This window comes from Leucopleurus acutus (genome assembly GCF_964270905.1).
Source record: "Leucopleurus acutus genome assembly, chromosome: 7".
NCBI lineage: Eukaryota > Metazoa > Chordata > Mammalia > Artiodactyla > Delphinidae > Leucopleurus > Leucopleurus acutus.
This window is the reverse complement of record NC_139150.1, coordinates 87,902,985-87,926,019: the sequence shown is the minus strand read 5'-3', so window position 1 is coordinate 87,926,019 and position 23,035 is coordinate 87,902,985. Positions and strand designations below refer to the sequence as shown.

At 38.6% G+C, this 23,035-nt stretch overlaps 1 protein-coding gene across 1 annotated transcript; it reads left to right on the top strand.

The window, feature by feature from the left end:
* Positions 1 to 12,519: 12,519 nt before the first annotated feature.
* LOC309964226 (uncharacterized protein) lies at positions 12,520 to 22,336 on the top strand. Its single transcript, XM_082843012.1, has 4 exons — positions 12,520 to 12,751; positions 16,139 to 16,262; positions 17,338 to 17,433; positions 22,302 to 22,336. Exons 1-3 carry the CDS (start codon positions 12,556 to 12,558, stop codon positions 17,348 to 17,350), a joined length of 333 nt encoding a protein of 110 aa, XP_082699138.1. The 5' UTR covers positions 12,520 to 12,555; the 3' UTR covers positions 17,351 to 17,433; positions 22,302 to 22,336.
* The last annotated feature ends 699 nt before the right edge of the window (positions 22,337 to 23,035 follow it).

The following is a 23,035-nucleotide window of genomic DNA, read 5'->3' as shown; positions in this document are numbered from 1 at the left end:
TATCATGTGAAATCTGCATAAGGAAATAATGAAAACTTACTGGGAAAAGGCTACTAATACGGCCTCATTATGATTACTAATAGATGAATATGCTCAAATTCTCAATAACTAAGGCTGCTTCCCTCCAATAACTCAGCAAATAGTTTTTATTTTTAAAAACTCAGATATAGTCACTTTTCTCATGGCCTTTAAAATCCCTCTCTTCACAGAAACCTGTAGAATTTTAAAACACAAATTAACTTTTCTTCATGAATTTAGGTCCCTTTTGGGGAACCTATTTTTCAATCACATCAATCTACATAAATGTCAAGTAAATGACTAAATTCTGAACACTTTTAATATGAATATGATTTTCTATATTATTTGTTTAGATATCTGATAATATGTTGTTAGAATAAGTACACACACATTTCCAAACTATTTCATTTTATGCAATCCAAGCATTTTTTATTAAATTAACAAGAAAAGTTTAGCATTCATGTGGAGATGCAAAAGATCTAAATAACCAAAACAATTTTATAAAATAAAAATAAAGTTGGAGGGTTTATATTATCTGATTTGAAGAATTACTATAAATCTATAGTAATCAAAATAATGTGATATTGGCATAAGGATGGACATACAGAGCAATAGAGTAGAATAGCAAATCCAGAGATAAACTGAAACATTATGGTCTGGTCAATTAATTTTCTATACAGGTTCCAAGGTACTTCAATGAACAAGGATAGTCTTTTCCATAAATAGTGATGGAATAACTGAATATTTGTAGAGGGGAAAAGCTTAATCCTTACCGCATACTCCATATTATGCATAAAAATTAACACAAAGTGGATAATAGTCCTTACTTTAAAAGTTAAAAATGTAAAGTTTCTAAAGGGTGAAATTATTTTTATGACTGTGAGGTAGGCAAGGATTTCTTTACAGATAACATTAGCAAAAAGAAAAAAAAATCTATAAATTAGACTTCATCATAATGAAACCTTCTGCTCTTTGAGAAAATCTCTTAAGAAAATAAAAAGCTAATCATGTGATGAAATGTTTTATATCTTGATTATCAATGTCAAATCCGGTTATGATGCTTCACTATTGCTTTGCAAGATATTACCATTGGAGGAAAATGGATACATGGGATATCTCTGTACATTTCTTACAACTGAATATTTATCTACAATTACCTCAAAATAAAATGTTTAATCTAAAAAGAGCACACCAAAGACTGAGAGAAAACATTCTCAAAATATATATCTGACAAAGAGCCTGTATACAAAATATATTTTAAAATTTTAGAGCTAAAAATTAAGAAGATGAAATCTCAATAAAAGACAAAAATTTGAACAGACCCTTCATAAAATGTTGCATACAAATAATGACAGGAAAATACACTCAATATAATTTTCTATTCAAGAGATGCAAGTGAAACCCCTAACCAATAGAATGGCTAAAATTAAATGACTGATACTTTTCTGGTTCCAGACTAGATATAAGCACATGCTCCTATGTTCCCCCTACTATTTACAAAACAAACAAACAAAAAACCAAAATAACCCTAGACAAAATTTATAAAGCAACCAACAAAATACTCTGAAGGTAGAGGGAAGAAGACAGATTGTATAAAGATCTTGAGACTAGAGAAAAGCCAGTGGTGATTTCCTGTAGGTTTTTTGTTTGTTTTTGTTTTCTTGCCTCATATATCATAGCCGGGGCACTGAAGAGACCTGGAAAAAACAATGGGCACAGACAAAAATGGGCACAGACAATGGGCACAGACAAACAGAAAAACTTCCAGAAAAATCCCACTCTCTCTAGCAAAAGGACCAGGAAAAAGGACAGAAACTTTTTACCATTCCTTCCCAATTTAGGAAAACAGAAAAAAGCACACGCACACACACACACACACACACACACACACACTCCCCTTAATTGTCACTGGGCACTGCAGCTGCAGAGACTGTAGACAGAGTCTTGTCTTCCATCCCCACCTTGCAATAACAGGGAGGCACCCCCTTGTCAGCCATGCCCCCCTGTGTATGAAGTCCTGACATTCATTCCTGACAAGTAATAATGAAGCAGCACTTTCCATTTACAACCATGGAGACTGTGGGAAAAGACTGATTTTCCATCTCTTCCCTTCAATAACTAGGTGGAATCCAACCCTCTCTAGATAACCAGAAACTGTGGGAACAGACTTGTCTTCCATGCCTGACCTGAAATAGCAAAGTGGTATCCCTTCCCCTCCACATTGAATGCTGCAGCTGCAGAGAATATCAACAAAGTTCTGTCTGTGCTTACCACCCTTCAGAAAAAGGGATGCCCCTCCCAACTAGATAATGGGAAGGGGGGCACTATAGAGAGAAGTGAACTAGAGAAAGAAATTTTCTTAATCTGTGCATGAAGTCCTGGACAGAACTCTGGACAGCCCATGCATAAAACCAACAAGAAACAAGAAAAGGTTTGAGAACTGAACACTGGTGTGGAATTCTGCCCAGGTTTCAAATGGGTCTCTGGACAGCACACAGTGGAACAAATCTGGATAGCCCTGCAAAGCCTTTGAAAACTAAATTAATTTTTGAACCACAGCCCACAAAATTGGAACAGGAAGTGCATTTTAAACCAAAACATTTGCCTGCTAAAATGGAAGATTTAAATAGGAACCAGAATCTCAACCCAAAATTGCACATCACGTTGAGAGGCTAAAAAATCTCAACTTAAATGAGAAATGTAAATCATAGACTAGCAACACTGATATGACACAGAGGTTGGAATTACTGACAAGGGTTTTAAAGTAGTTGTCATAAAAATGCCACAATAAGCAATTGTGAATTATCTTGAAACAAATGAGAAAATAGAAATTCTTAGCAAAGAAAAAGAACAGATAAGGAAGTGAAAATGCATTAACTGAAATAAAAATTCACTGGATGGGCTCATTACCTGAATGAAGATGAAAGAAGAAAGAATTAGTGAATTCAAGGAAATATCAATAGAAATTATCCAATCTAAATGACAGACAGAAAACAACCTTAGGGACCTGTGGAACAAAAACCAAAGGTCTGACATTGATGTCCTCAAAGTCCCAGAAACAGAAGAGAAAGAGTATGGAACTGAATACATATTTGAAGAAATAGTAACCGTGAACTTCTAATACTTAGAAAAAGGCAAAAAACTAATGTCTGAAGAAGCTGAGCAAAGCCCTGACAAGAAAAATCCAAATAATTCCATATTGAGACATATCAGAATAAAATTTCTGAAAAATAAGCACAAAGAAACATCCTTGAAAGCAGCCAGAGATAAATGAGGCTTAACTTATAGGAGAGTAATGATTTGAATGACAGAGGATTTATCATCAGAAACAATGGAAGCCAGAATGAATGGCACAACCTTTTTAAAGTGCTGAAAGAAAGAACTGTCAACCCAAAGTTTTATATCCAGAAAAAATATTCTCTAAGACGAAGATGAAATAAAGACATTCTCAAATGAATCAAAAGTAAGAGAATTTGTCATCAGCAGATCTTCTCTAAATGAATGGCTAAAGTAAGTTCTTCAGACAGAAAGGAAATAATAGCAAAAGAAAGCTTAGAACATCCAAAATGGAGGAAAACCAATAGGAAGAGTAAATATATAGTTAATACAATATACTATTCTTTCTGTCTTCTGAGTTTTTCAGTTTTTAGTGGGTTAAAGTAAAAATGATAACATTGTCTAATGTGATTCTCAATGTAAGTAGAAGTAATATTTAAGACAACTGTATTATAAAGAGGGTAATTTAAGGGACCAGAAAGCTCATAAAGCTTCTACATAATCTTTGAAGTAGTAAGGCCTTGATACCAGTAGAGAGTGATATGTTACAGATTGGAAGAATGGATTATGAGAAACAAAGACAAAACAAAAAAAGACCAAACTATATGCTACGTACAGAAAACTCACTTGAAATGTAATGATATAGGTATGCTCAAAGTAAAAGTACCAAAAAGATATAACAGGCAAACACTAAGCCAAGAAAACTGGAATAACCATATTAATATCAGACAAAGTAGATTCCAGAACAACAAAAAAAATTACCAGGGACAAAAAGAACATTACGTAATTATAAAATAAAAGAGTCACTTCATGAAGAAGAGATAACAATTCTAATTATATATGCATCGAACAACAGAGATTCAAAATACAGTACATGAAGCAAAATCTGACAGAACTGAAAGGAGAAATAGATGATAGACTATAATTATAGGTTGGGATTTTAACACCTCAGTGATGATAGAAGCAATGAACAGAAAGTCAGCAAAGATATAAAAGAATTGAAGAACACCATCGATCGACAGGATCTAGGGAATTCCCTGGTGGACCGGTGGTTAGCACTCGGTGCTTTCACTGCCATGGGCCCAGGTTCAATCCCTGGTTGGGGAACTAAGATCCCACAAGCCATGTAGCATGGCAAAAAAAACCCCCCAAAACAGGATCTAATTGAAATTTATTGAATAACAGCAGAATACATCATTTCAAGTGCACCTGGAACACAAAGATAGGCTATGTCCTGGGAAATAAAACAAATATGAAAAATATTAAAAGAATTAAAGTCATACAAAATGTATTCTCTGACCATGGGGGAATCAAACTTGAAAGCAATAACAGAAAAGTAATAGGAAAATCTCCTGACCTTGGAAATTAAACAACACTATTCTCAACATTCCAGTGGTCAAAAGGAAGCTTCATGAAAAAAATACATAAGTGAAAGTAAAAATATAGCATAACATCTACTGGATGTAGGTAAAGCAGTGTTTAAAAGGAAATTTAGAGCACTAAAGTTTTATATTAGAAAAAAAATCTCAAACCAACAATCTAAGTTTCTACCACAAGGAAATAGAAAAAGAAGGGAAAATAAACAGAAAGCTAGAAGAAAGGGAATGGTAAAGATAAGAACAAGAATTAGTACAATTAAAACATGAAAACAAAAGAGAAAATCAAAGGCAAAACTTTGGGTTTTTTGAAAATATAAGTGAAATTGATAAACTTCTAGCAAGACTGACAATGACAAAAAGAAGATACAAATTACCAACATCAGGGATGAAAGAATTCCTACAGAACCCACAGATATTAAAAAGGATAATAAGAGAATAACATGAACAAGTCTATACATAGAAATTCAACAAATTAGACAAAATGGTCCAATTCCTTGAAAACACAAAACTCACCCAAGATGAAATCGATCATTTAAGTAGTCTTATATTAAATAGATTGAACGTGCAGAAAAACACACACACACACAAACACACACACACACCTGCAAAAAAGGAAATTTCCAGATCAGTTTTCTTCACTGGTGAGTCTACCAAACATTTAAAGATGAAATAATGTGTGGAATCTAGTCAAACTCATAGAAGCAGACAGTAGAATTGTGATTGCCCAGGGCTGGGAGGAGGAGGAAATGGGGAGATGCTGGTGACAGGGTACAAAGTTTCAGGTATGCAAGATAAGTTCTGGAAATCTAATGTATGGTTGGCAATGTGACTAAAATTAACAATATTTGAAATTTGCTATGAGATTAAATTGTAAGTGTTATCACCGTAAAAAAAGAAGAAGAAAAAGGTAACTATGTGAGGTAGTGGATATGTAAATTAGCTTCTTTGTGGTGATCACAATATATATGTATATCAAAGTACCAAGTTATACACCTTGAATATAAATGATTTTTATTTGTCAATTATACCTCAATGAAGCTGGGGGTGATATAACACCAATTCTACACAAACTTCCAGAAAACAAAAGTGGAGGGAACACTTCCCACCTCATTTTATAAGGCCAATATCAAAGTCAAAGACAGTACAAAAAAAGAAAACTATATCAATTTCCCTTATGAACATAGACATACAAGTTCTCAACAAAATATAAGTCAGTCATATCCATAAGTATATAAAAAGAAAGATACAATATAACCAGGTACAGTTTAGTCCACAAATGCAAGGCTGGTTCAATATATGAAAATTAACCAGTGTAATCTGCAATTTTGACAGGGTAAAGAAGAAAAACCACATGATCCGATCAGTTGGTACAGAAAAAGCACTGGACCAAAGGCAACATTTATTCAACAACAACTCTCAGCAAACTAGAAATAAAAGGGAATTTCCTCAATCTGATAAAGAACTACAAAATTACTGAAGCTAACATCACACTTAATGATTTAAGTCCTAATGCTTTTCCTTTAAAATTATTACCACAGCAAGGGTGCTCACTTTCCCCAAAACAACTTACATTGTACTGGAAACCCTGGCTATTTCAATAATTTGAGAAAAGAAAAAGCAAGGCAAGTCATACAAATTGGAAAGGAAAAACTAAATCTACCCTTACTTGCTGATTGCATGATTGTCTACATAGAAAATCCAAGGAATTTACCAAAACATTCCTAAAACTATAGAGTTTAGCAAGATCATGGAATACAAGATCAACACACAAATATCAGTTATATTTCTGTACATTCGCAATGAACATTGGAAACTGAAATAAAAAACATATTACTATTTACAATTGTTCCAAAAAATTAAAAAGAATTTGACAAAACGTGCAGCATCTGTACGCAAAAAATACAAAATGTTGGCTAAAAAATCAAAGAAGAAAAATGGAGACACATGCCATGTTCATAGATTAGAAGCCTCAATACAGCTCAGGTTCCTGGGGTTTTGGAGTAAGTTATGCCTTTACCTCATGATAATCATCCTCCATTTGAAAAGCAGCTTCTGATTTGCCATTGGGTCCTGATGGAGACTGAACATGGGATACCAAGTGACTATGTGAACCAAAATATCTATCATCAACTTGTATAATCTACTTCACTGAACCAAAATATTGGATATGTGTAAAGCTATTCCTTTGTTAAATGGGATGGTAAATATAAGACCAGACCAAAACAGAGAAGGTATAAGCAAACTGTATAATCAAGTGGTTCACAGTCATATGGTACTTACATTAGGGAACTGTTGACCAAAACCGCCTGCACATATGGCCAGGTATAATGATAACCACTTGCATGAGGTATCTCACAATAAGAGATCCCAATAAGGAACACAGTGCTGTCACAAAAACTAACTGGGAGAATTCAGGAGGGGCCTAAAAGAGGCGGGAGACACCAGTCCATGTCCTACCAACCTCCCAGAATCCTCACTGGAATCCATCTTGGCTGAGAGATGCACGGGCCACCAGGAAGGACCACTGACTCAGACCAAATATGGGCCAAGAAAGATGATTGGCCAGAGACAACCCGGAAACTAATCACATTACCATAAAACCCGAGACTGTGAGCCACGTGGCAGAGCAGTTCTTCTGGGTTCCCTTACCCTGCTGCTCTCTGCCTGGGCACCCCTTCCCAATAAAGTCTTCTGCTTTGTCAGTACATGTGTTTCCTCGGACAATTCATTTCTGAGTGTTAGACAAGAGCCCACTCTCGGGCCCTGGAAGGGGTCCCCTTTCCTGCAACACTTACTCCTATTGACTCACCACATGACCTTCAATGCTCCTTAGAGTCCCATGGGGGGTCCACTATAAATGTTTAACAGAGGAGGAAAGAGTACTCTCCTTGGGTGACAGATGCGTCTGCAAGGGAAGGTGGCAGAATGCTGGCCCTGAAAGGCTGTAGTGAAGAGAAATCCCCCTTAGTGGGCAGAGTTTGGGGAGGTATATCTGATTGTCCACTTTGTGTGGAAGGAGATGTGTTTAGAATCATAATAATTCAATATGAATGGTTCAATGAACTCACTGGTAATCCGGGGCTGGTAAAGAATATAACTGGAAAATTAACAAGGAGACCTGGAGGAGACTCTGTGGATGCACTTCTAGGAACCAAACAGAGTGGGAGGATGTAAATAGTCACTACCGGACAGACATGAGAGGGTGAAAAACAAGTGAAGTTTGGGTATTTATTCCTTTGGCCTTCTATACTAAGCCATTCTAATGTTCCTCTTAAGACCATAGCTCCTCTTGGGGCAGTCTTTCCTGCCAAGTTGTAGTTATACTCCCTGCATGCCTTTTGATGATAATGTCTCCCTACAGTCACTGGTCACAGGGTGTGTCTCACCAACCCTGCCCTTATTTCATTAGATCTCCTTAAGTGTCCCATTGTTTCTCAACAACTGACCACAGCAACCCTGATCACAAACTCCACAAGAGTAGGGACTTTTATCTCTTATATTGTTTGTTAAAATCCCAACATCTAGAATGATGTGTCACACAGCAGGCTTTCAATAAATGTTTGTTGAAAGAATATATGTATGGTCCACTTTCTCTCCATTAGAACATGAATAGCAATTCCTTAAGCATCACTAATAATTACTTATCAAAAATGCATGCTATCTGGTGTTGGAATGGATGTGAGGAAACAACATAAATTGATACAGCCTTTCTCAGGACTATTTGTTAGCATCTATAAAATGTTTAACATGTACACTTTTTTTCTTTTCTTTTTTTTTTTTCCTTTTTTTTTTGCCACGTGGCTTTCAGGATGTTGGTTCCTGGACCAGGGATGGAAACCGGCCCTTGGCAGTGAAAGCACAGAGTCCTAACCACTGGTCCACCAGGGAATTCCCACTTGCACACATTTTAACTGAGCAAGTCTATCATTTTGGCTTTTTTGCCAAAGGAATAATCACACATATATGCAAAAGATGTATGGGCAATGATGTTTGCTATATATTATTTATAAAAGTGAAAATTGGAAACAAACTGAACATCAATAACAAAAAGATTGATTAAATAAACATGATATACCCCTACAATGCAGCTAAGGAAAAGAATGATTTAGCCTGACCAGACAACTGGATCAGGAGACAACTTGGACAAAAACAAGTTGTAAATAAGTAGTAACCATGCTTTTTGAAAAATGCAGTTAGCTGTAACATAAAGTCTAGAATTCAGCATCAGTTAATACTGGTTTTATATGGAAGATGGGATGGAGAGTAGAGGTAAATTCCATTATCCAGCATGTATTTATAATTTAAAAAGAAACATTTAAATATACTTACATTAAAAAATAAACAGGAACAACTCAAGTGTTTAAAAAATAACAAGGCTTATTTAATAGCCTTGCTCAGCACATAACGTAAGGGTGATAAAATATCAAGTTGCAAAGCTTATTACAACACTAATTAATGTAGTTGGGTTGACTGTCTACTATACTGTCACACTTAGCTTTCACAGTATGAGTTCAAGGATATTTATCTAGAAAGCTGCACTTAACAAAAAAGTATATTTGATTATTAATAAACCAATTGCATTTTTTATGGATAATATGGTTTTTTTGTCCTTCCCAAAGAGTCCACATGACAGAGTAGGGTTCATTTTTGCAAAGATGGAAAATTCAGTCTAATTAAGGGGACATACCTGAAGCAGGAGACAGATGGGCCCCAGGCTGAACAGTTTCTCCCCTGTGGACAGAAACTCCACAGTGGAGGATGATGGAGGAAGCTGGGATGATGGATGGAGGCTGGGATCTGCACAGATAAGAGATAAAAGACCACATATTCCTCATTCTCGAAGTCAAGGAGACCTCCCTGACTACACATGCGCAGAAAGGCTCCTTGGAGGTCAAAAAGGGAGGGGGCACCACCCCACAGTAAGTGATGCCAACATACCCATAGGCTTTTTCGCTAGAACCCATCTTGGCTAAGAGATGCGCGCATGGGAGGACCCTGAGATATACCATATACAGACTCAGAACCAGGCAAAGCAAGATGATTGGCCAAAGGAAACCCGGAAGAAATGCCCCATAAAAGTGATTCAAACTACCGGGAGGGCGTGGCTCTATCTGAGGTCGCCCGTGTGTCTCTCCACACATATGTACTCTTTTTCCTCCTAATAAACACTTTCCTTGTTTCACTACTTTCCGTCTCTATGTGGAAATTCATTTCTGCACAGCTGACAGGCCAGGGCCTTGTCACTGGCCACTCGTCCCTGGTGGTCAGGTGACTAGGATTCAGTGCTCTCACTGCCACTGCCCGACCTCAGTCTCTGGCCGAAACCAAAATCCTGCTTAAAGCCGCTGCAGGCCGAGGCCACCTGAGGTCATACTCACGACCATCGGGAACAGACCAACGTACAAGACTCCTTTCCCAGCTGAGGTAAACCCAGACTCCTTTCACGCTGGCCGAGGGCCTGGAGGGTGTGGGTGCGGTGGCAGGAGCTTACCTCACGGGAGACGTGCCTAGATCCCGGCTGCGTCTGTCTCCCAAGCCTCAGGCATCGGAGCACGCCAGCAGACCCGTCCTGAGCAGCTGAGGACGCGCCCAGACCCGCGTCGCCATAGCCGCTCTGGCAAGGCTGCGCCGAAAGACGCCTCCAGATCCAGCCAAGCAAGGCAGGAGGACGAGCCCAGACGCAGAACTGCGGAGGATTCCCCAAGCAAGGTGGAGCTAGGCCAGAGGACAAGCCAAGGGAGCCGCGTCGGTGGCGGCGGGGCCTGGGGAGCAGCGAGGAGAGCTCTTTAGCGCCCGCTGAACTGTGCCCGCCGCCCCCTCCGGTGGCCCCGAGCCCAGTCCACACCAACAGCACGCACTCTGAGGAGGCTGAACGGCCCGGTGAAGCGGGTTCCCAGGCGTGGACGGGAAAGAAAGCTTCCTAGGAAAGCTGCTGAACCTTTATGCCTGTGTTCACTTAAATTGCACTAACTTCTTGATGGCTGTAATCCTTTTTTCACTGTATGAATAGGACCAAACTTTAACAATCACTGTCATAGAAAAAATGATTGATGTGAAATAATATTGACCAGATACATGCTCAATATATGTAATTTAGTTAAAAGATGTTCCTATAATATTATGCTCATATGTGCCTAATTTGGTTAAAAGAAAAAACCAACAGGATGCTCACTAAGGCTGCAGTAGGGTCACCTCTGAGAAATTAGTGCTTTTCTTTTTTTCTTTTTTTTTTGCGGTACGCGGGCCTCTCACTGTTGTGGCCTCTCCCGTTGCGCAGCACAAGCTCCGGACGCGCAGGCTCAGCGGCCATGGCTCACGGGCCCAGCCACTCTACGGCACATGGGATCTTCCCGGACCGGGGCACGAACCCGTGTCCCCTGCATCGGCAGGCGGACTCTCAACCATTGCGCCACCAGGGAGGCCCCGGGAGGCCCCCTGAGTGCTTTTCTTGATAATCGTTTTCTTATTTTGAATTGTGTGTATTTTCGTGCATTATGCATTTTTGAAATTTGGTCTTTTCCCTTTCCTGAGATAAATTCTGTAGGTCACAGATACTTTCTTTTATGGTACCATTGTGCTTAATGTTCAAGTGTCTTATTTGCCTTATTCCCCAAAGTTATTTGTATCTTGACTACTTTTGGCAACTTAGAGTTTTAACAGGGCATTGATGGAAAGAGAATGCCTATCCTTTTCTTTGTATTACAAAAATTTGAAAAACGGTGATGGAATAAAAGCTATGTCTTAAGGCAGGACAAGAAATTTTAAGCATAACATATTCCTTGCCCCTATTAGGCCAGCCCTAAAGTGCTGTGTGCATCTGCATTATACATTAACCAGACCTCCTCAAAGGCAGGAATGCCTGCTCCACCGTAAAGATCAGTGTTTTCTTTTTCTCCTTCTGATACCAGTAACATAACTTCTTAGAAGATTAATTTTTCCTTTCCTAATCCTGTAAGGGGTCATAGTGACCTACTTCTCCCCTTGTACGTGCAGGTCTGGACTATGTATCTTCAGGGAACTTTATGTAAAATATCAGTGTGTCATTTTGACGTACCATCCTTTGTCTCGAAAATGTATATGACTATGACTTTGACTTCTAACAGGTGGAATAGTCCTCAGTTTTCTGAAAGACTGTTTCCAGGTCTGTAATCCACAGGTTGGCTTGAATAAAATTCTTTCTCCTTTAGATCAGCTATTAATTTTTCCTAGACAGCAAAAAAATAGAAAATGGTAAAATGAGTATCCATAAATAGCTATGCCCTCCATCAGCTTAAGAAACCTAACCTTTTGCTGTATTTGCTTTAGTTTTTGCTCAAATTTTATAAAATGAATTAACAAGATGACTTCAGTGCAAACCGTGTCCTTATGCATGCCTTTATAAAATCAATACATTTTCCAGTCAATCAATATAATTCCATGTAACAACTGAGTAACTAATATTCGCTGACATTATTATGCTCAATTCCTAATCACCACTCCACATTCAAATTTCCCAAATTGTTCCCAGCGTCTTTGGCAACTGTTGTTTTCCCCTTCGGAGTGGGATGCAAGACCATGCGATGTAGTACTTGGCAGGAAAGTTCAAATTAACCCATAACGCCTGGGGTCTCTGAGAGAACCTGGGCAGAAGGGAACATATAGCACGCGTTGCAACAGTCTAATAATAAAGAAGAAACGCTGCAAAGAAACGGCAAGTCACAGAGATTTATGGGAAATGTAGTCTTGAATCTGGTTGGGTCGCCGTGCAGCCCTCTGGGTAGTGTCTAGGCTACATTTGCGCGTGTGCAGGCCCAGCTGCGCGTTCCTGTTTCCACACTTTCATCCCTGGTTGATAGTTGGTGCTGGGTCCTTGATTGTCCTCCTGTAGAGTGGATTTGGGGGGATGGAGACTCCGCGCCTCACGGGAACTTCTGGATCGTTTGTCTGGCCCCACCTGCAGCCGGACCGGAGAAAAGCCCCCGCGGCGGCCGTGGTAGGGAGCGTGGTGCGTTTGTTCATAATGCGGATGGTGAGCGTGCCAGAAAGCGCAGGCTGTGGGTCTGTGGTGGAGCCCGAGCTCTGGAGCCAGAAAGACCCAGGTAAATTCCAGCTCTGTCACCTTTAAGCAGGGGCGACAGAAGGAACCTGGATAAGAAGCAAGTTTCTCATCTGTCAGTAAGGACATTAATAATGACTGCTTCATGGCATTGTTTTAAAACTCAGATACTTACATCACCTGTAAATCAGGTAGGCTAGTGCAGGGTACTAAGCCCTGGGTACTTGACAACTGCTATTATATGTAGAAGACACTTCGTTCTTTTTACTGGTTGGAGTATATATAAACCTCAACCATTCTGTGAGGTCTGTATAACCATCTGCATTAAAAATAACCGAAGCTCAGGTTAGTGGACTGATGGCTCAGGTCACAAGCTAGCAATGAGGGAGTCTGGATTCAAGGGCAGGTGTGCTTTACTTCCAATCTCAGGCTTTGTCTAAATATCACATCTGCCAGAAATCAGCATTGCAGCCTTCACAGCACCTAACAGAGTAACTTGTCCCCAAATCTCCAGGGATATAATAGTAAGTGAATGTAGATGGAATCCTACCATATGTCAAATGTATTCTGGGATTTCTGTTGTCTCCTCAGATCCTTTGAGTCAGACAGAGCCTCCTATCCCTTCATGCACTTCAGGCTGTGTTGTCAGTCTAAGATTATAATGAATTCCAAGAAGGTCAGCTTTCTGGCCTTAAAATTGTGGTCTAGGACTAGATTCCAGCTCCTGGGAAATTCATTGTAGAGCACAGCAGCTCTTGTGAAGTACAAAGCAGGGGGACTCTGGTAAAGGAGTCTTACCTGGAAGAGAGCACCCCCTGACCTTAGACCTCTCTCCAGCGCTACAGAGTGGAGGCAGAAGAGCCCAGGAGCAGGTCTGCACAAGATCAGGAAGTAGTTCTTGATCCTTCTGCCAGGAATGAGCCAGACTTGGTAATGCCACCACATTCAGAAGCCACCACATGGCGTGACAGTTGGGAGTTTGGGCCAGTCTTGAAAAGAGCAAGATGAGCTTGGGTGGCCCAGGGGCAGGCTGCTCAGGGAAGGCCACTTTGTTGGAGAGCTAGTGAGGTTGAGGCCTGGGAGTAAAGGATAACCAGGCAGAGGGCGGAAACGCTGTCTCCACTCTCCCTAAATTGCCCTTTTACAGATGCTGCTGTCACACATGTGGCACTATCCTGACTTCACAGAGTCCCACAGTGATGGTTCCTGAAAGGTTTCTATGGTCATCTACCTCTGACTCATTTAAAACTTTCAAGACATTAGACCTGAGAGTGTCAGTGAATTGTCCAGGGCCAATTATTGTGACAGATCCAGGAGTCAAACAGTGCCATTCACTCTGTCTCCGGTCCGTGTTTCAGTAGTTTGTTCCTTTCTATTGATGAGTAGTCATCTGTTGTGTGGCTAGTCCACAGTTTATTTATCCATTCACCAGTTGATGCATATTTGGGTTATTTCCAGCCATAAATATTCATATACAGGTTTCTTTGTGTGAACATATGTCTTCAGTCTCTTGGGTTAATGTGAAGGAGTGAGTGGATTTGCTGGGTCTCATAATAATTATATGTCTAATGTTGTAAGAAAATGTCAAATTGTTTTCCAAAGTGGCTGTCCTAGTTTGCATTCCCATCAGCAATGTGTCAGGGTCCTGGTTACTCTGTATGTTCACCAGCATTTAACAATATCGGGTTTTTAATTTGAGCCATTATTTTAGGTTTGTAATGGTATTTCATTTTAGTTTTAATTTGAATTTTTCTAATGCCTAATAATAAGCATGTTTTTGTTCGTTATCCATTACTCTTTGGTGAAGGTGCCTATTTGATTGGAGACTTACACATGTTCTATAAAAATATTTCCACAGATACATGATTTGTAGATATTCTCTCTCAGTTTTAGGTTTTTTCATATTCTTAACAGTATTTTTCAAAGAGCAGAGGTTTTAAATTTATCAATTTTTCATAACTTTTTCAGTTTCTTTTATGAATGTATTAGTCTATGCTGGCTGCTATAACAGAATATCACACACTGGGTGGCTTAAACAGCAGAAATATCTTATAACTCTGGAGGTTGGAAGTCCAAGATCAATATGTCATCAGTGTTGGTTTCTGGTGAACCAACTCTTCCAGGCTCACAGAGGGCCACCTTATTACTGTGTTCTCACATGGTCTTTCCTCTGTACACACACAGAAAGAGAGAGATCTCTGGTGTCTCTTCCTCTTCTTATAAGGACATTGGTCCTATCAGATTAGGGCCCCACCTATTTTAACTTCATTTAACCTTAATTACCTCCTTAAAGATCCTATCTCCAAGTACAGTCACATTGGGGGTTAGGGCTTCAACATGTGAATTTTGGGGGACACAATTCAGTAAATAACAATGATATATGCTTTTTTGTCCTATCTAAGAAATATTTGCCTAATATGGCCAAAAGCATTTTACTTTTTTATTCCCCTTATATATGTTTGAAAACTATAGCACCATTTGTTGAGAAGTATGAACTTTGTTCATTGGATTGCCATGGTACCTCTGCTGGAAATCTGTTGAGTATAAATATGAGCTCCTGAAATACAGGTCTGGTTCTGAGTATTCCCTCCAGGGCTTACACGCTTCTATTCATTGATTCCCCCATTACCCCAGCAGAGGACTCTGGCTGAGGATTTGTGTAACCTAGAGAGTGCTCAGGTGTATAAACCATTGGCGTATAAGAAATGATTATAGGAACCCTATTTATAATGACTTTATCTTTAAAAAGACACTAAGCTTTGGGACTTCCCTGGCGGTCCAGTGGTAAAGAATCCGTCTTCCAATGCAAGGGACACGGATTCAATCCCTGGTTGAGGAACTAAGATCCCACATGCCGCGGGGCAACTAAGCCTGCGCATCACAACTACTGAGCTCACGCACCTCAACTAGAGGGCCCACGTGCCGCAAACTACAGAGCCCACGTGCCCTGGAGCTTGCACACCACAACTAGAGAGAGAAAACCCACAGGCCGCAACTAGAGAGAAGCCCACACGCCACAACTAGAGAGAAGCCTGCAAGCCACGATGAAAGATCCTACATGCCTCAAGGAAGATCCCGCGTGCTGCAACTAACACACGGCACAGCCAAAAAATAAAATTAAATAAATAAATAAAATGTTTTTAAAAAAAGGCACTAAGCTTTCTTGGTAGTATAGTAACTGAGATTATAAGTACATATTTTAGAAATATATACAAATGAATTAGGGCATGAAAATAATATTTGCACTAATTGTGTGATGCCCCCAAAGTATAAGACAAAATTAGGGCTGTAATAATTTATAATTTTATTTATTATTTTACAATATTTTGCTTTAAACTCTCAACAGTAAACATCACAAGAGTTTTCAAAGTTATTTTCTATGTTACCTGTTTCTAAACCCTTCAGATTAATCAGAAATGTGCTACTACAGGCATGAGTGTCATTCAAGGATGTGACTGTGGATTTAACCCAGGAGTGGAAACACCTGGGCCCTGCTCAGAGTATCCTGTACAGAGATGTGATACTGGAGAACTACAGCCACCTCCTCTCAGTGGGTGAGCAGCCCTTACCATGTGAATGCCTCAAGAATGCAATCCTGTTTATTCTCTTGTTCTTAACTGCTACTTTTATCATATGTGTCATATCCTGTTGTTTCTTTTGACTGACTCTTCTCCTGGTTAAGGGTCATATGTGCCTTCTTTCCATACTTCATAATTTTTTATTGGTTGCTAGTTATGGATTTTAATTTGTCGGGTGCTGTATTTTTTGGTATTTTAAAATATCTGGGGGCTTTCTCTGGAATAAAGTTATTTGGAATTAGTTTTATCCTTTCAAGATCTAAAGCTTTGTTCTCTTGGATTCAGAGCAGTCTAGGGCTGGCTTTGCTCCTGTACTAAGGCAGATTTTCAGGTTATTCTACTGAGTCATCCATGAATTAAAAGATCTTTCTACTCCGGCTGGTAGGATAACAAGCTTCCCATCTCTGTCTGTGCTTTGGTGATTTATCATCCTACTCCTTGCCAGTGATTCTTTCCCCAGTCTCAGGTAGTTTCCCTACATGCATGCACAAGTCTCTACTCAGCCAAAGACTCAAGGAGATCTTTCTGCAGATTTCTACAGCTCTTCCTTACTACAGCTCTTTCCCCTCCAGTATTTTGTCTTGAAGATTCTAGCTGCCTTGGCATTCCTAAATTACTAACTCTGTCTCCTCAACTTACTGAGAGTGTCAGGCTCTCTTTGGCTTCCCTTACTGTGTTGTGGCATAGAAATTTTCTATACTGTGGCAATAATGGGACTCACCTAATTTGTTTCCTTTTTCTTAAGAATTCCTGTCCTGCACTGCCTATTGTTCCATTTTGTATGACTTTCTACTTGTTTGACATGAGGAGGTAAAGTGATAGTCCCCATGAAGTCCCTTGTATAAAACCCCACACATGGACTATTTTTAGAATTTAATTATTTAGTCCTAAGGTTCAGGGATTCAAGAAGATTCATTCCTTCTGTCACCTCCTCAAAAAGGTCAAATGAGCACCTTCATTTTATAGTTCCTGAAGCTGTACCTTCCTTTATATCCAGAAGTATTGAAGCCCATGTAGCTGATCCAAATTATAAATTCTTTTCCACTTATAGAGTATTGCTTTAGAAAACCAGATGTGACCTTCAATTTGGAGGAAGGAGAAGATCCATGGTTATTAGAGGAAGAATGTCTAAATAGGAGCTACTCAGGTGAGTTACTGAGTACTAGAAGAAGGTATCCAGGGAAAAGTAAATCCAAAGTGATCAGTTATAGGTAGGAATTTTAATTTTAATTTTATTTATTTATTGGCCATGCCGCATGGCTTACGAGATCTTAGTTCCCCAACCAGGGATCAAACCTGCACCCTTGGCAGTGAAAGCGTGGAGTCCTAACCCTGGACCACCAGGGAATTCCCTAGGTGGGAATTTTTAGAGGCCTGTGTCTTTGGTAGTTTACGAAGAATAGATCCAGTACAATGTGGAAAATGAAGGTATAACATAACGAATGCAGTACTAGCATACTGATTTTCTGATCTTTAAAGGCTGGGAGTCCAAGTGTATCATTTACAACTGACAAACCAAGTTATAGGATTTTTATTTAATTGTAAAATGGTAAACACTAAGAAATAATAGAAAAGGCACTAAAATTGGGCATTAAAGGATGGTTAAGGACAGAGAAGAAACACTGATTTCATCATTGGTTCTATAATATGGAATTACTAGTTACTAAGTAAGTAGAAGATTAAAAACTACACGTTTATAATTATAAAAGTACCTACTAGAGCAAAAACACAATCTTCCTAATTTTTAGAAGAAAAATTAACAAAGCCATGAAAACAGAACTATTAACTAAAAAGACTTTTTTTTTTTTTGTGGTACGCGGGCCTCTCACTGTTGTGGCCTCTCCTGTTGCAGAGCACAGGCTCTGGATGCGCAGGCTCAGCGGCCATGGCTCACGGGCTCAGCCACTCCGCGGCATGTGGGATCTTCCCGGACCGGGGCACGAACCCGTGTCCCTTGCATCGGCAGGCAGATTCCCAACCACTGCACCACCAGGGAAGCCCTAAAAATACTTTTTTATAACATAACTGAACATGAACTAAAACAAATATATCTGCCACTCAACTTACTTAAAGGAGTTAAGTTACCTATTAAATAAGTGCTATCAGATTTTACCAAACAGTTATACCTAAAAAATAATGTAGAAAGTTTGAAATATAAAACAGTAAATTTAATAAGCCAATAAATGTACAAATAAATCAAGGTTCATTTACCTGGCTGCTAAAGTTCGAACTTAGGCAAAATAATATGAAATCAGAAAAAGGGCACTTGAGTGATGTTTTTTAAAGACCATTTTAAAAGGACAATAAATGTTTTGATTATCTGTGCATGAAATAAGTTATCAGGATCCATAAAACGACAATTGTAAGAGGTATAACATAAAAGATAAACATATTAGATATAGTAGATCTTAATATACCTTTCTGGTTTTATACCAGATACAGTGGAGAACAAATGAAGTTCTAGAACAAGGGCTGGCAAACTATAGTCCTTGAGCCAAATGCAACCTGACACTTCTTTTTCTAAATTAAATTTTTTGGAACTCAGCCACTCTAGTTCTTTTACATATTGTCAGCACTGTCTTCATACTACAGAGGTGTAGTTGACTAGTGACAAGGACCATATGGCTTGCAAAGCCTAAAATATTTATTATCTTGCCTTTTACCAAAAAGCGTTTGCCAGTCCATACTCTAGAACAATGGTATTCAACAGAGGATGATTTTACCCACCATAGGACATTTAGCAATGTCTAGAGACATTTTTAGTTGTCACAACTAAGGGGAAGATACTACTTTTATCTCATGGAGAGGCTGGGGATGCTGCTAAACATCCTGTAATGCACAGGACAACCATCACCACCCCCACCACACACGGGCACAACCAAGAATTATCTTGTCCAAAATGTTAATAGTGACAAATATAAGAAACTCTGGCCTAGAATGCATACATAGCATATTTTATAAAGTGAATATAATACATATCTAGATATATCTTTCAAACTGTGTCCTCTGGAAATAAAGAATAAACCAGTGCTGATGGTATGTGTTGAAAATACAAAAGTACATTACAGCAACAAAAAACTTCAATAAATTCCTTGGAGTAGAAATTTCACAATTCAGTAAAACTAGAAATTGCAAATAATATGAACAAAACTAAAATTCAGTAATTAAAAAAACCTTTAAAAATCTGTTTGTTCAGCTAAATGAGGAAAATTGTGGAGCAGGAAGCCCCAAGCTCATTTCCCCACAGAAATATTGAAAAAAAAAAATACAGGAAGCTTTCTGAACCAACTTTATCATAGCTGTGGAAAACAAAGTTTTATAGCAACCAAGCCAATATCTGATTAAGAAAAAGCCATCTTAAAATTAATAGAAAAGTTTTGTAGCATTTTTACTCATTCCTTCCCTAACCCCTCCAGGGCATGATGGTAATTTTGGTGTTGAAATGGTGGCAGTCTGGTTCCCAGTTCCTTCCCTTGAGCCAGGGAGCAGAGCAGACCTTATTTACAAGTTATTGTGTACATCTGTTTTAACCTGGGGGAATACAAGATACTTGTATATTTCATATAACTTGAAACTCAGGCAGAAAAGTGGTAGGCACTGCTATTAATAGTCACAAGATTCACAGATGCCTGGAGCAAGAGATTACAGGTGGAAACATATAATATGCCATTTAAGGTCTGGAGGAGAAGCTAGAGTGAGACTACATGAGAAATTAAGACATTCAAAAGCAGCCCATGTATACAAGGGACTTTAGAAAGCCACCTGCATACCCAGGCAAGATGCATGCTCAGAAAGCTCTAAGAAGACTTTAAGCTTTCACTTGAGTAGATCTCTAGGCTCAGAGCAAGCTTGACTAAGTGTTGAATGACTGCTCCAGCACAAAGCCAATTTGCAAAGCCTATGAGAGCTCTTGGCATTCAAGAAATCTGTGTTAAAACATTAGCTAAACATGAACTAAGGGAACAGATTTCAGTGATGAAACACAGCAAAGAATAGTTTCTGCAAAAATAGGTGGAAAAGTCGCAAAACAAATGGAGTGCTACAGTCTTCAACAATAAAAAAATAAACAGCAAACCCTGATGAAAGAGTTTATATTATAATAGTCAAATGAACAGTTTTCAACAATAAAAAAATTACAGTGATACAGAGAAACAAGGAAGCATGACCCCTTCAAAGGAACTAAATAAATTGCTAGAAACGATCCTCAAGGAAGCCCAGGAACAAAGAATTTAAAACAACTGTCTTAAATATGCTCAAAGATCTAAAGGAAAGCATGGACAAACAACTTGAGGAAATCAGGAAAATTATGTAAGAACAAATGTGAATTAATAATAACAAATTATCAAAAGAAACCAAACAAATTATGGAGATGTAAAGTACTATAACTGAAATGAAAACTTCACTAGAGATACTCAACAGCAAATTTGAGCAAGCAGAAGAAAGAATCCATTATTCTGAAGATAGGATAATTGAAATCATCAACTCTGAGGAGTAGATAAGAGAAAAATGAAGAAAAGTGAATAGAGTCTAAGGGACTTGTGGAACACCATCAAGGGAACAATATGGTAGTCCCAGAAAAAGAGAGAGAAATGTACTGAAATATTATTTTAAGAAATAACAGCTTAAATTTTCCAAAATTTATTGAAATATATGAATCTACAAATTCAAGAAGGTGAACAAACTCCATGTTGGGTAAACTCAAAGAAACTCACCCTGAGACACATTATAATGAAACTAGCAAAAGACAAAGAGAACCTTCAAATCAGCTGGAGAGAAGCGGTTCATTTCATGTCACTCTCAGCCTATCAGTAGTGATGTTATTGGTTCAGAATGCCTGAGGCACTCACCTGGGCCCCTACTACTTGTGTCAAGCTCCCACAGATATTTCCCTGACCAAATGCAGTGTTGCAGCAGGACTAACCCTTGTGATTCTTATTATGATTGCAAGATGCACCTCAGCAACAGCTATCAGAGAAATTTGAAAAAACAAGCTTTATTACTCACACGTCCTGGAGGGTACACAACACACCTGAGAGCCACACAACATGGTCACAGATTGAGAGAATGGACCTGGGGTTCTGAATTTATTGGGGTCAAGTGTGGGTTGCCTGGGGTTTCAAGATTTGCTGTTTATTGGCAAATTTGAAACTTAAGACTGGGAATTTAGGCACAGGAAGGGAAAAACAAGGTCACTCAAGTGGTCAGTTATCTAGGTTACTCAGGGGTTTCTAAAAGGGGAACTTCATGGATGAATGAGGTCTGATTCCTCATCTAGTTTTTTAGATAATACCTGGGTCATATAGCTGACAATATGCTTGTTTGAAATTGATGCCTTGGCAATCAAATCTTAATGTTAGGCAATAACATTACAATAAAAAGTCTTAATGTCAGGAACTTACTACATATAAGTGATTCTCAATGAAATTATCAGGTGATTTCTAATCAGAAATCTTGGAGGCAAGAAGGCACTGGAATTATATATTTAAAGTGCTAAAAGAAAAAAAAAGTCAACCTAGAATTCTATGCCCAGCAAAATGTTCATTTAATAAAGAGGGAGAAGTTAAGATATTCCCAGATGAAAACTGAGGGAGTTCATTACCACCACACATGCCCTACAAGAAGTGATAAAGGAACTCCTTCAGACTGAAATGAAAAAATGACAGATAGTAACTGGAATCCATGTGAAGAAATAAGAACTCCATTAAAAGTAAGTATGTGTGGGCTTCCCTGGTGGCACAGTGGTTGAGAGTCTGCCTGCCGATGCAGGGGACGCGGGTTCATGCCCTGGTCTGGGAAGATCCCACATGCCGCAGACCGGCTGGGTCTGTGAGCCATGGCCCCTGAGCCTGCGCGTCCAGAGCCTGTGCTCCACAACAGGAGAGGCCACAGCAGTGAGAGGCCCGTGTACCGCACCAAAAAAAAAAAAAAAATATATATATATATATATATAAGTATGTGGGCAAATATATGAGCCAGTACTGTAACTTTGGTTTCTAACCTTTTCTTTTTCAACAGGTTCTGAAAGATGAATGGATAAAAAAAAATTATAAGTCTTTGTTATTGTACATACAATCCATAAAGATGTAATTTGTGACACCAGGAACATAAAGGAGAGAGTTGGAGCTGTTTGGGAGTAGCATTTTTGTATGTGATTAAAGTTAAATTGGTATCAATTCAAATTAAATTGTTAGACTTTAGGATATTATATGTAATATACTCATGGTAAGCATAATAAAATACCTATAAAATAAGTATACACAAAATAAAATGAAAAGGGAATCAAAATGGGTCACGACAAAAACACAAATGAAGGAAGTAATGGAAGAAATGAGGAACAAAAAAGCTGTAAAACATACAGAAAGCAGATAGCAAAATAGCAGAGGTAAGTCCTTGCTTATCAGTAATTACTTTCAAAAATGGATTAAACTCTTTAATCAAAGGGTAGAGATTAGCAAAATGAATTTTTAAATGATCCAACTGTATGCTGTTTATAAAAGACTTATTTAGATCTAAAGACACAAATTTGTTGAGAGGGAAGGGATGGGAAAAGATATTCCCTGAAAATAGTAGCCAAAAGAGAATTGGGGTGGCTATACTAATATCAGACAAAATAGACTTTAGGTCAGAAACTGTTACAAGAGACAAAGAAGGGCATTATATTATTTTTTTTAGTTGATAATTTTCTTTCAATTGCACAGCATAAATTATTTTCCCTTATTAAAGTAATAACTGAATCCAAACAACCCAGC

Bases quoted from the DNA above. Each gene is read 5' to 3' on its own strand.
- LOC309964226 (XM_082843012.1), top strand. From the start codon at position 12,556: ATGGAGACTCCGCGCCTCACGGGAACTTCTGGATCGTTTGTCTGGCCC. The intron at 12,752-16,138 runs GTAAATTCCAGC...GTGCTACTACAG, and splicing joins CTGGAGCCAGAAAGACCCAG to GCATGAGTGTCATTCAAGGA.